This window comes from Corythoichthys intestinalis, chromosome 5, assembly GCF_030265065.1.
Source record: "Corythoichthys intestinalis isolate RoL2023-P3 chromosome 5, ASM3026506v1, whole genome shotgun sequence".
Lineage (NCBI taxonomy): Eukaryota > Metazoa > Chordata > Actinopteri > Syngnathiformes > Syngnathidae > Corythoichthys > Corythoichthys intestinalis.
In genome coordinates this window covers 10,125,917-10,140,400 of record NC_080399.1, presented here as the reverse complement: position 1 = coordinate 10,140,400, position 14,484 = coordinate 10,125,917, and the positions used below count along the sequence as shown (strand labels likewise).

At 40.9% G+C, this 14,484-nt stretch overlaps 1 protein-coding gene across 3 annotated transcripts in view; it reads left to right on the top strand.

The window, feature by feature from the left end:
• st8sia2 (ST8 alpha-N-acetyl-neuraminide alpha-2,8-sialyltransferase 2) overlaps positions 1-14,484 on the top strand; it is a 46,369-nt gene that overhangs the window by 21,386 nt on the left and 10,499 nt on the right. For 2 of the 3 annotated variants that reach the window (XM_057837391.1, XM_057837390.1), the window contains one exon: positions 11,333-11,626. In XM_057837391.1, coding sequence (XP_057693374.1) covers positions 11,333-11,626 — 294 coding nt within the window. Of the gene's footprint in view, positions 1-11,332; positions 11,627-13,170; positions 13,300-14,484 lie in introns of those variants that run through there. The other variant, XM_057837392.1, reaches the window with a different exon arrangement.

The following is a 14,484-nucleotide window of genomic DNA, read 5'->3' as shown; positions in this document are numbered from 1 at the left end:
AGAGAAGATACATCAAATGATAGCACTACGCACAGTCATGGTTCCACTTCCCATCACGCATTGGGCATGGCTACAGTATCATTTACTGAAAGCTCAACAAATACACTAGATTTAGTCACAATATACAAAGTCACAAGTCTTTCTATCCGTGGATCCCTCTCACAGAAAGAATGTTAATAATGTAAATGCCATCTTGAGGATTTACTGTCATAATAAATAAATACAGTACTTATGTACTGTATGTTGAATGTATATATTCGTCCGAGTTTTATTCATTTTTTTTCTTAATGCATTGCCAAAATGTATATGATCGGGAAAAACTATCAGGAATGATTGGAATTGAATCGGGAGCATAAAAAAGCAATCGGATCGGGAAATATCGGGATCGGCAGATACTCAAACTAAAACGATCGGGATCGGATCGGGAGCAAAAAAACATGATCGGAACAACCCTAGTTTGAACACAGCTTTTGGGGAAGGAGCGGGCTTGACAACAGTCATAAAAAAATGGGTTGAGGATAAGTCTGAGAATACTCGGTTTTCTCTCTGCTCCAATGCTCCTGCGCATACAGGCCAGTTTGCTCAGCACATCTCGGACTGCGAGTTAGAGCACATATGTGATACTTGAACAGGCTGAATGGACAAAGGCAGTCTGAACGGGCACGCCAAAAAAACAGATATGACAAAAAAATCGGAATTGCGCTTTAGGACCTGCGGTATGAACCTAGCCTTAGGTGTTAACTAGCTAGTTATGAAGAAGGTTAATTTGTTGATAAATAATAATAAAAAGAGTCATGAAAGACACACAAAATACTATATGGACATATTACTTACAGTACACGTATCAGCTCTTGCTGTGTCACTTTTTACATACCTAGTCTGTGTGGTCCATGGTAAATTTATTCCTGACAGCCAAAGTTGATAAGAATGAAAGATTCCCATTGGATTCCGTAGAAAATGAATGTGGGTCAGCTTAGGGTAGTAATACAAAAATGACAATTTCTTCAAATGTATAAAAAGTTCATCAAAAGTTTGAATGGCATTATATCAAAAACATGTTTTTGAGGAATACCTGGAATATGAATTGATAACCCTTTTTAATTCCGAAGATTTCTCAAGAAAACAACCTCACCGGGTCATTTTTGACCCACTTATGCATCTAAGGGTTAATAAAAGTATAATAACGCCTCTGTATCATAGAGGGCTTTTTAGGACACTCAAAGTGCCCGGCTTCTACTACATTAGGACATAAAACTGCAGTAACATAGTACACTCACCGCTGTCTTGCTTCCTTTTCTCCTCTTCTGCTTATTATTCTTTCTTTTGTTGCTTCCAGAACAATACAGTTGTGGTCAAAAGTTTACATACACTTGTGAAGAGCATAATGTCATGGCTTTCTTGAGTTTCCAGTTATTTCTACAACTCTGATTTTTCTCCGATAGAGTGATTGGAACAGATACTTCTTTGTCACAAAAAACATTCATGAAGTTTGGTTCTTTTATGACTATTATGGGTTAACAGAAAAAGTGATCAAATCTGCTGGGTCAAAAATATACATACAGCAACACGAATTAGCAATTTCTTGTGAGTGATTATTGACTTGAACAATCATTGACTTGAACAAGTCAGGAAAGTCACTTGGAGCCATTTCAAAGCAGCTGCAGGTCCCAAGAGCAACAGTGCAAACAATTGTTTGTAAATATAAAGTGCATGGCACTGTTTTGTCACTGCCACGATCAGGAAGAAAACGCAAACTATCACCTGCTGCTGAGAGAAAATTGGTCAGGAGGGTGAAGATTCAACCGAGAATCACCGAAAAGCAGATCTGCCAAGAATTTGAAGCTGCTGGAACACAGGTGTCAGTGTCCACAGTCAAGCGTGTTTTGCATCTCCATGGACTGAGAGGCTGCCGTGCAAGAAGGAAGCCCTTGCTCCAAAAGCGGCACCTTAAGGCTCGACTGAAGTTTGCTGCTGATCACATGGACAAAGGTAAGACCTTCTGGAGGAAAGTTCTGTGGTCAGACGAAACAAAAATCGAGCTGTTTGGCCACAATGCCCAGCAATATGTTTGGAGGAGAAAAGGTGAGGCCTTTAACCCCAAGGACACCATGCCTACTGTCAAACACGGTGGTGGTAGTATTATGCTGTGGGGCTGTTTTGCTGCCAATGGAACTGGTGCTTTACGGAGAGTAAATGGGATAATGAAGAAGGAGGATTACCTTCAAATTCTTCAAGATAACCTAACGTCACCAGCCCGAAGATTGGGTCTTGGGCGCAGTTGGATGTTCCAACAGGACAATGACCCCAAACACACATCAAAAGTGGTAATGGAATGGCTAAATCAGGCTAGAATTAAGGTTTTCGAATGGCCTTCCCAAAACCCCATTGAGAACTTGTGGACAACGCTGAAGAAACAAGTCCATGTCAGAAAGCCATCAAATTTAACTGAACTGCACCAATTCTGTCAAGAGGAGTGGTCAAAGATTCAACCAGAAGCTTGCCAGAAGCTTGTGGATGGCTACCAAAAGCGCCTAATTGAAGTGAAAATGGCCAAGGGACATGTTACCAAATATTAGCGCTGCTGTATGTATATTTTTGACCCAGCAGATTTGATCACTTTTTTCTGTTCACCCATAATAAAGTCATAAAAGAACCAAACTTCATGAATGTTTTTTGTGACAAAGAAGTACCTGTTCCAGTCACTCTATCAGAGAAAAATCAGAGTTGTAGAAATAACTGGAAACTCAAGAGAGCCATGACATGTTCTTCACAAGTATATGTAAACTTTTGACCACAACTGTAACTTCTCTTCATTTTGGATATACGCCAATTTTTTAAAAAAAATTGCCGCTCACTCTCACTCTGAGTCACGTGAGGGAGGGGGGGGGGACTGTATAGAGCCTACCCACCGACGTCATAAAACCACGTGCTCGCTGTATGGTTCCGCCCACTTGTCCGTCATTTTGTCTCTGTATTAGCATTGGTTTCAATTGATCGAGGAATTTAAAATGCATTTCATGGAAGACCCGGTGCTTTCTGATGCCGTAAACTCACTGGATGTGTTGCATAAAAGGCGTTATGTGGAAAAGCTTCGTTCTATACAGTCGCCAGATCCATATTTGATGCCTAAATCGATGATTTTTGACCGGCTGCCTTCACCGTCTCTGCCTGACCCTGATATTTACAACTATCTTGTCCACACAAAATCAGCCTATTCTCACGAAAGTTTGAAAAACTTTAAGAGCTTGGAGGCTTATAAATGCTACGTTGCTGGTTGGGTGAAACAGGTCCTCGTACACGAAAATTCAGCAGGAATCTTGTGCTCGGAAGGTGAGTTACGAAATTTTCAATTCAAAATCTTTTGTTCTTGCTAACATCCACTGTCAAGTCTAATGTATTTCATGTCATTTGTCAATGGAGCTAGGGCTTTTAATGTTTATATGGTTTAGCGATAGCACTCACTACATACATACGTGTATGTTGTCGGCGATTAGCCTAGCAATGATCTTAATTGTGGTTGTCAGCCCAAAACCCTCTAAATATATAGTAAATGCATCTTACCAGATATAAAATGACTACTACATAATCTGTGGTAATCGTTTGGAGCCCAGTTTTCTCGTCGAATTGCAGCAGCCCATCTCGCTCTCTCCCCTCCGTGTCTCTCGGAATCCGGTAGAACTTCAAGTCTCTCCGTCTATCTTCTCTGTTATTGCAACCGACCGCCACACACGCCTTCACCATTTTGATTATTAATGTTAACGAGCAGAAAAACACGTCGTAAAAGGAGGAATGTACGTAGCCGTAACAGGTCAACACGATGTGTTGCCGGACAAGTGGGCGGCACCAGTCAGGAGAGCGGAGTTGTGACGTCACGTGGGTAGGGTCTATAGGGAGTGAAAGAGCCCCTTCAGGGAACTCAGACACAAGGCTTTAACTTGCACTGTCACAGCGACAAGTGCGACAGTGCAAGTTAAAGCAAGTGAAAGCAGTAAAGCTGCGTGTGCTAAATCTGTTGGCCCTCTGGGGGCCCCTGCTGGCTGGGGGCCCTAGGCAATTGCCTGGTTTGCCTAATGGGACGCGACGCCTCTGCTGCTAGCTTCAACCGCAACTCATGAGATTTTTTCTAAACTGGAAGTTTGAAGCAGAAATTTTCCAAGATTTCCCCGCGTATATTTCGCTCAGGAAACTTGTCTGGAAAAAAAATGACCCAGTTAGTATTTGGCAGAAATGGCAGATTGCGCTATTCATCACTATTTATTCCTGTCAGTCTAGAGCTATAAATGTGTCTGTCCTGCTAACGCAGATGCAAACAAGTTTGCCGGTTAGTATTCTGTGGCCATCCGCTAGCCAACTGACACCGAGTGAAACATCTGGTGTAAAGACAGCAGGATGTTGGTGCTTGGGTCCAGCTGATTGATTGCTTGCTGAAAACAGGCTGCAAACTTTTTAGTGTGTGTGTTTTAAAAACTATTCCTTCACTGTATGTTTTCTTTTCTCTTCTCTCTTTCTGCATGCTAATGAGCAAAGGTCATGACTCACCAACACATTCCGCATGATAATGACAGGGAACGGCTGTGGCACAGAATTTCTTTAATAAGACATTGCGTTGGGCTGGTCGTGTTTGTCAGAAAGCGGGATCAATGTCGGTCGATTGGGTTCCAGCCAGGTCCTTGTTTGACATTAGAGCTACGGGAGACGGGACAGCACTGACAAAAGGACAATGTGCGGTCCTTATAAAACCTCCATTGCTAAGACAAATAGTCCAATCTGAGCTTTTTGGTTGTAATGTGCAGCAGCATCACAGCAGTCGCTAAGGAACTGTTATTTATAATACAGTGGTACCTCAAGATACAACTGATCATGACAGTTGAGTGACCATTCCGAGTGCTCACAACCAGTGGTGTTACCAGGATGTCAGGTGTGGGTGGGCATTAGTCTTACCTGGGGGGGCAAAAAAAACAAAAAAAAACCCTACAATGCTCAAGTAGGTCGAAATCCAGCGTAGGGCTACTGCACCTTAAAACATGTTTTGTTTTCTCCTTGAGATAACTGTTGTTGTGATTTGGTCTAAACAAAAAGAAGTTGATTTAACTTTATTTGAGGTGAAAGTGGCTAGAATTTCTTGCCGGAACTCCCCGACGTGAAGGTCGCCACGGAGCCAGAAATTTTTGTGTATTTATTTATTTTCATTTTTTGGGGGTGTGGGGGAGTCAAACCTCCTAAAACTACTGAAATGCAAAGAAAACTGTTTTGGCACAGTTATTTCTATAAGACATACAAAAACTAATTTTCATTCAAAATTGTATTTTTTCAATTTTGAAATATCAAATAAATCAAACAAATGAGTCCAGGCGTTTCGCTTTGAAGACAACTGCAGCAGGTGGGGAAACCTCCATGCCGTCCGTGGATTAAAATAAATGATAAATATCAGTGGAAATGGATTATGCTGCACAAGCACTTTATTATGCTTGTTGTTAACACTTGTGTATGCAAATCTGATGTTGGTAGATTGTTTTCTTCTTGGAGATGAAATGCATATGTGGCATTTTTTTTTTACATAGCGTTTTGACAGTTGACGTCATATTTTCGGAATCAAAGCACCGTGTACCAGAACAGCGTTCCGGCTCTGAATCTTATACCGGAACTGCGTTCCGGCCCTGAATCTTATACCGGAACTGCGTTCCCGACCGTTCTGGGCCACTTTCACCCCTGCTTAGAACACATCCATAACTGAACAGTATGGACATGCAGGTGACATTTTTTTTAGGTAACTTATTGTGGTTCCTCGGTTTTATTATTATTATTATTATTATAGTTATTCATTGTTCCGCAGCCCCTTTAAGCTCAATTTGACCCCCTTTAGAATGCTTCAAAATGCACCAAAATCGGCAGGCAGGTCAAAACAGGTGCAATCTTTTTTGATACCGTGTAAATACAAATAGCGTACCGCAAGCAACACGGCACTTCCGCTCATTAATATTCATGACATTAGCTACTGTTGCTAAGTAGGGACAGGCCACCGTTCGTCCCTAATAGGAAATGAATGGAAATCGTGTACGAAGGAGATGTTTACAGAGCTTCCAAAGGCCCTGGGAACCTTGTTAGGGTGCATGGCATCATGAATGCTTTGAAATACCAGGACATTTTAAATCAAAATCTGTTGCCCTCTGCCCGAAAGCTGAAGATGGGTCGTCACTGGGTCTTTCAGCGAGACAATGACCCTAAAACATATGGCCAAATCTACACAGAAATGGTTCACCAGACACAAAATCAAGCTCCTCCCATGGCCATTTCAGTCCCCAGATCTTGTTTTGTTGGCAAAAGGGGGTTGTACAAAGTATTAACACCAGGGGTGCTAATAATTGTGACACACATTATTTGATGTCAAATAAGTATTTCTTTATGTGGGATTTTTTTCCCCACTGAATAAGTGCACTTGTATTGAAGGTTGAATTTTTCTCTTTTTTTCCATTAAGGTCCCATATTATTTGAATTTTTTAAAAAAAATATTAGAAGCTAAAAAACACATCTTAACCAGGGGTGCCAATAATTATGGAAGGCACTGTATATGAATGGGATACCATACGCGGTGCCCAGACTGCCATTAGTACTACATCCAGTTTTCTTTGGGTGGGCAGAGCGTGTCCGTGGGTGGGCACTGAACCCCCCGGTAACGCCCCTGCTCACAACCCAAGTTTCGTCCGAATAACATCGTATCTAGAAAAATTAGATAGCGTCAGCTGTATCTCAAACCAAAGCTGTTTTCGCAATTACCCGCTCGACTAGGCATGCTTATTTAATTGAGGCAATCATTTCTCCCTCTGGTTGTTAATGATCACCGTCGCCTTGCGTAACAGAAATAAACAGAAGGACTTGAAGTAAACTACGAATGTAAATGATCCACAAAGTAAGGGAAATGATCTCATTAACCAAATGCAGATTACACACACATACAAAATGCAAATTCCTGTTTATTTTCAGGCATTTCTTTATCACTTCCTGTTCATTGTGGGGCTTTTCTGGGTCACTTCCTGATGAATGTGGGTCACTTCCCATTGATTTTGGGGAATGTATTGGCCACTTTCTGTTCGGGCTACAACTAACGATTATTTTCGTAATCGATTAATCAGACGTTTAATTAACGATTAATCGATTACTCAGATAAATGTCACTTTTTTAATTACCTTCACAATTTACCTTGAAGTTGTTTAAGATATGTTGTAGGTAACAATGAAGACAAAATAGATGACTATTTCCTTCAAAACAGCTTCCTGACTTAAAGCAACACTAGGTAACTTTTCAACCTTTATAAAATATTTTCATTAAATTCGTGATATTAAGCCGACTGACATCTCGTTGACGTTGTTTGTTACTCCCAAACAATTTAACTTTGGTTTTATCAGTCCACAAAATATTTTGCCAAACATCTGTGGAGTGTCCAAGTGCTTTTTTGCGAACATTAAACGAGGAACAATGGTTTTTTTAGACGGCAGTGGCTTCCTCCGTGGTCATCTAGTTGATGTGTGCACAGAGATATTGGACTGTACCAGTGATTTCTGTAAGTCTTTAGCAGACACTCTAGGGTTCTCTTTTATCTCTCTGAGGATTTTGCGCTGAACTCTTGGCGTCATCTTTGGTGGACAGCCACTCCTTGGGAGAGAAGCAACAGTGCCAAACCCTCTTCATTTGTAGATCACTTCTCTGACTGTCGATTGATGAACACCCAGATTTTTAGAGATGGTTTTGTATCCTTTCCCAGCTTTATACAAATCAACAATCCTTGATCGCAGGTGATCAGGCAGCTCTTTTAGCCGAGCCATAATGCACATCAGACAATGCTTCTCATTAAAACATTTCTTACCAGGTGTGCGTTTTATAGTGGGCAGGGCAACTTTAAACCACTCATCACTGGGCACACACCTGACTTAAAATGCTTGGTAAAAATAAGGGCTGCCAAACGATTAAAATTTTTAACCGGGTTAATTACAGCTTAAAAATTAATTAATCGTAATTAATCGTAATTAATCGCAATTCAAACCATCTATAAAATATGCCATATTTTTCTGTAAATTATTGTTGGAATGGAAAGATAAGACACAAGATGGATATATACATTCAACATACGGTACATAAGTACTGTATTTGTTTATTCCCGATAATTTTTTCCGATCATATACATTTTGGCAATGCATTAAGAAAAAAATGAATAAAACTCGGACGAATACATACATTCAACATACAGTACATAAGTACTGTATTTGTTTATTATGATAATAAATCAACAAGATGGCATTAACATTCTTTTAAAGCGATCCATGGATAGAAAGACTTGTATTTCTTAAAAGATAAATGTTAGTACAAGTTATAGAAATTTTATATTAAAACCCCTCTTCATGTTTTCGTTTTAATAAAGTTTGTAAAATTTTCAATCAAAAAATAAACTAGTAGCCCGCCATTGTTGATGTCAATAATTACACAATGCTCATGTGTATGGTGTTAAATCAAGGCCAAAACAAAACTTTTGGCCTTGATTTAACACCGTACATGGGTGCTTAAGCCCATAAAATCAGTCGCAACCAAGCACCAGCAGAGGGCGAGAAAACTCCCAAAAACACAAGTAACAAGTTGGCATTGCACTGTGCTGTCATTTTAATCTGTTTCAGCGGGGCAGGTGCGTTAATTGCGTCAAATATTTTAACGTGATTAATTTAAAAAATTAATTACCGCCCGTTAATGCGATAATTTTGACAGCCCTAGTAAAAATGTATTTCATTTGCTCTTAAGTCTCCTTAGGCAGAGGGTTCACTTACTTATTTTTCTCCCTTCTGTCATTGTTTGCATGCTATCCTCATTAAATTCAATTAATGCAAAAATGTGAGAAATTCCAAAAGGTTCAGATACTTTTTCATACCATTGTACAACATTTTCTCTTTCTTAGTGCAAACCAGCTTTCGTCCGAACACGCTTAAATGCATATGAAGAAAAAAAAAACATCTTAAAGGATTTATAGTATGTTAATAACGAACAGCTATTTTTTTGTAAATGGCAGGTCAAAACAGGTATACAAAACAACACAGGGCTAAAAGGCCAAAAATAACAGTATTCCTGCAGTATTTCGTTTGAATTGCAAAACTTGCATATGGTGTGGCTCTTATCCAGTGTTGGAAATAACGCCATTATAAATAACGCCGTTATGTAACGGTGTTATTTTTTTCGAGAACGGGGTAATCTAACTAATAATTTTTTCCGCCGTTACCGTTACTGACGGTCAAAAGCGGTGCGTTACTTACTCTGAATAAATTGAATAAACTACCAGCCGTAGCGAGTCTACTCTGCTCTGTTTATTTGTCATCCAAGACTTGGGGTGCGTTCAGGTTCGAGAATAGCGCACGTGTTTTGTTTTGTGCTTTTTCTTAGCAAAGATATACCACACAGGACTGTTTCTTTAATAGCACATATAAGTTCAACATTAACACAAACGTACGGCTCTCGGCAGGCCGTGTCTCTAACTCACTCCCGCATCATGTGAGCAAAACATTATTGGCGCCGTGTGCACTTTAGGGTGCCTCGGATAATTCTGTATCAGAAAATTACAGCGAGTACTTCTTATGACTCCAGGCTGTTTGTCCCTGCCCATTCAATTAGATCATGCTTTCCAAAGCTTGCTAACGTTTCTGTTTTTGTCTACACTTGAATGCTAGCCTCGTTCCCATCCCCCACTGTCAGCCAGTTGCTTCCACCTTGAGGACGGCAGACGCTTTGAGGCTGACGGGAGGAGTAGGGCGACGAGGCTACCTGAATGCACCACCTGGATAGATGCGATGGAAGTGATTGTAATTGGCTGAGGGTTAGAGTCACGTGTTATGGTAAGCCAATCAGAGCCGGTGTTTTCACACACAAACCGGAACAGCGCGTGCGGCAAACACACACACGCAAAACAGATGCAGAGGGATATGATGGCAGAGCATTCAGAGGAAAATTTGTCCTTTACGAGGTGGAGATATGAACAGTATTTCAAGTCAAAATACTTGAAGTACAGTAGGCTGTGTCTACTTGACCAGTTGTTTCAGGTTGTGGGAGTTAGATTTAATTGATTACACTCACTTTATATTGTTTACTGCTGATTGTTATTTTATTATATTGTTTACTGTTTATGTGACGGCCCCTGGCCGTGTAATAGTTAATTTTCTGAGACTCTTCCAGTCAGCTGATCGTCACCTCCACCAGCTGGCTGCTTCCCCTCCCACTGTGACGACAGCTGAACGACGCAGGACGGACCGACGACGTCGCCGCCGCTGACTGGCCACGAAAAAAGGCGCCACGCTTCTTAAACCTGCCGCTGTCAATGCTCTGTGAGGTCGCATTTGACAGCATTCTGCCGCGGTCCTCCTCGCCAGCTGTATGCTCGCCATTGACTCTCGTTTGCATTTGATCGCTACTTTGATACACTCCCGCTTTTTCGGTGAGGTCTTTTGTGTTCATTCGTTATTGGATCGTTTTTGTTCACCACTGTAAATAAGAGCACTGAAGCAAGTAGGAGTAAGTCGCCATTTCTGTTCAACCCGTTTTCTCCTGTTTTGTATAGCGTAGGAAGTTAGGTTAGTGGCTGTCTTTTCTTTGTTCCTTTTTCATGATCAGGGTTTAGTTAGCGGGTGGGGTTTAAGTGTAGATTCCTTTTGTTCGTTGTTTTGGCCTGGGCTTACCCTGAAGCCGCGCTTCATCCACATTTTGTAAATATTCATTGCGGGTTTGATTGTTGTGTAAATAAATGTGTGTCCACTTGTAAATTTGTGTGGCTCGTTTTATGTTACGCCCTTCGCGAGCCGTCCTTGGGACGTAACAGTTTATTTTTGTTGCACTTCAAGTGTAGGATAAATCTGTTGCTGGTGAGGTGCAATAAATATTACAAGGTTCTATAACGCAACTACCTGTCTGTTCTTCTCTATTCAACTGACTCGGATACTGCTCAGAAAATTTCAAATTCTTTGACGTACAACAACTTCTTTTTAAGTGAACGGAAATAATTACTTTCCCTGGTAACTAGTTACTTTTACTAGAGAGTAATTCAATTACTAACTTAGTTACTTTTTGGACAAAGTAGTGAGTAACTATAACTAATTACTTTTTTAAAGTAACGTGCCCAACACTGTTTAAGGGTCATTTCATGTTTATTTCAGGTCACATCCTGTTGCTTTTGGGGCATTCATGGTCACTTTCTGTTGATTTTTGGTCACTTTGTGACAAGATTGGTTTGCAATCACGGGGCTGAATGTGCACTGAATATATATCCAAAAGACTTAAAATTCAGGTGCATTGCTCTCCTTGTTCGAAGGTGCAACCTGGCACCGGTGGAGGAATACTCCGCCGACGTGGGCCACCGGACCAACTTGGTGACCATGAACCCTTCTGTGGTGCAGCGAGCATTCCGTGACCTAGCGGACGGCGAATCTCGGCGTAGTTTCGTGAGGCGTCTTCAGAGCCTCAACGGCAGCGTGCTGTGGATTCCGGCCTTCATGGCCAAAGGGGGAGAGGAGCGCGTGGAGTGGGCCCTGCGTCTCATCCTGCAGCACACGGCGGACGTGCGCACCGCATTCCCCTCGCTGCGTCTGCTGCACGCCGTCAGAGGGTAAGGAACTACTCGGCATGTGAAGAGGCAGCATAACGAAGGGGGGTGAAAACTCCAATCTGCTGCTGTAGCGCTTGTTATGAATTTTGATAACTTGGGGGAAATTAAACTGGAAGACAAGGCTGGCTAGATTAGATTTCCGAAAATGTATTACTGTAAACCCGGGGGATGGTTACAATTGATAGGGCTGAATTTAAATGAACTGGGTGATGGTGTTTCGTAATTACTCATTGGCTGCTTTTAACGGCGATAAGGAGGGGCGAATGAACGATCGTTTTCACACATAAATGCACAATAAGCCAAAAATGTTTGAAGCTCAATCAAAAGAAAAATAAAGTTGGCAGAATATAAAAACAAAACATCGTTATAGAAAAAGTCAAATTACAAACAAGTGTCGGTTGCTACTAGGGATGCACGATATCCATTTTTTGAAACTGATACTGATAACTTCCTGCTCCTCAAGGCCGATACCGATACGCTAACCGATAATTTATGTATCATTTTTCAATGTATAATCAGTTTTTGGGGTCAGAGTTTTTGAACACCTGTAGGTAAAAAATACTAGTGGTTGATTCAGCTTAGATTTGCCTTTGACCGAACCGGAATTTTCATGATAACATGAACATTATTATAATAAACAAAACAACGACAGTAACAAAACTTTGCATACTGGAAAAACAGGAGTGGAAACAAACGCACAAATCCCAATCGGACACCGTGCCAAAAATATTATTAATAGGACCGATAATATATAATGTTATCGGATTTATTGGGATGACGTCATAATTCCTATTATCGGACCGATAATTATCAGACCGATAATTATCGTGCACCTCTAGTTGCTACGGCAGACGGAGTGAAGCCCCACAAGGGGGTTTTGCTACTGTGTCATTTTAAATTGTCATTTATTGTCGTTTCTGTGGAATACCTTTTAGTCCCCGTCCCCGGGGCCCGCTTTTTTGCCCGGGGACCCAGGCAACTGCCTGACTTGCCTGTCTGCTAGCCCCACCTCTGAATTCAATACCATGGCATCAACCACCAACGTTAGTAAAAGACAAACAAACAACAAAATGTATTAATCTTGTAATCTATATCTTGTATCTTTAACCAACGGTACATTAACAGCCATTAAGTGGTGACCAGAGTAGAGCTAGACCAATTATCGGCCGGGCCGATTATTGGAGCCGATATTTGGAAATTTTACTTATCTCTGTATCGGCCTTTTTTTTAAATCCGACTGGCAGATATGAAAAAATTAGGGCTGTGAAACGATTAAAATTTTTAAACGAGTTAATCATAGTTTGTGGACAGGTGTCTTTTATACCGATAATGAGTTAAAGCAGTTAAAACATCAGATTCAGGAAAATACATGGAGTGGAGGTGGACTTTTAATAGGCGGACTAACAGGTCTTTCAGGGTCAGAATTCTAGCTGATAGACAGGTGTTCAAATACTTATTTGCAGGTGTATCACACAAATAAATTGTTGAAAAAAATCATGCATTGTGATTAATGGATTTTACTTTTTAAATTATCTCTCTCACAGTGGACATGCATCTACGATGAAAATTTCAGACTCCTCCATGATTTCTAAGTGGGAGAACTTGGGTGTACAAATACTTATTTTCTTCACTGTAAGTTTAGCATAAATTTAAAAAATAAAGAAATAAAAAAACAGCACTCTTTCTATACCTAATCATGAAAGTAACTTGTATTCAATTAAGTCGTTGTTGCGTGTAACAACTGCTCCAATCTTTTAATCGTGCTAACACAGTCAGACAGACAAACAGATTGTTAAATTATATGCAGTGGCTGGCTGTATTGATCAAAACTGCAGCTTCTCCAGCTTTGGTGTTCCCTCACTTGACAGCAATCTCGCTCCCCCCACACATTCCAAAATACCAAAGCTATTCCTTTAATGAGGTCTTCAGAGTCCAATAGCTGTGACCTTTGTTGACTGATCCGCAGTCAGCATTTCATTAACTCCCATCTGAGCCAAATCTGAATTTATTGAGGCGGTGGCAATTGATTTCCTCTTTAAATTATTCGGCCTGATGCCGTGATTTTCTGAATTCCACAAGTAATGAGTACGTTTTTCTCAGCCTGCACTTTTTGTGTTAGGCTGTGCCTTTATTCTGGGAATGCTTTGCAAAGCAAAGCTCCCCAATTATAATCATCCTTTCTTTTTCCCTGTCCATTTTTGGGCGCACTGCGCAGCCCACGCACTACGACCGAATCGGACCAAAAAAATTACACGACAAATGCTGTTTTTTTTTTATTGCATACAGTTTTTGCCCAAAAAGGCCTGGCGTGCCACGGAAGATGCTCATGCTGAAAAGCACCTCACACCCACTGTGAAGTATGGGGGTGGGTCAGTGATGCTGTGGGGCTGTTTCGCTTCCAAAGGCCCTGGGAACCTTGTTAGGGTGCATGGCGTCATGAATGCTTTGAAATACCAGGACATTTTGAATCAAAATCTGTTGCCCTCTGCCCGAAAGCTGAAGATGGGTCGTCACTGGGTCTTTCAGTAAGACAATGACCCTAAACATATGGCCAAATCTACACAGAAATGGTTCACCAGACACAAAATCAAGCTCCTCCCATGACCATCTCAGTCCCCAGACCTTGTTTTGTCGGCAAAAGGGGGTTGTACAAAGTATTAACACCAGGGGTGCTAATAATTGTGACACACACATTATTTGATGTCAAATAATTATTTCTTTATGTGGGATTTTTTTCCCCACTGAATAAATGCACTTGTATTGAAGGTTGGATTTTCTCTTTTTTTCCATTAATGTCCCATATTATTTGAATTAAAAAAAATATTAGAAGCTAAAAAACACATCTTTTTCAGGGGTGC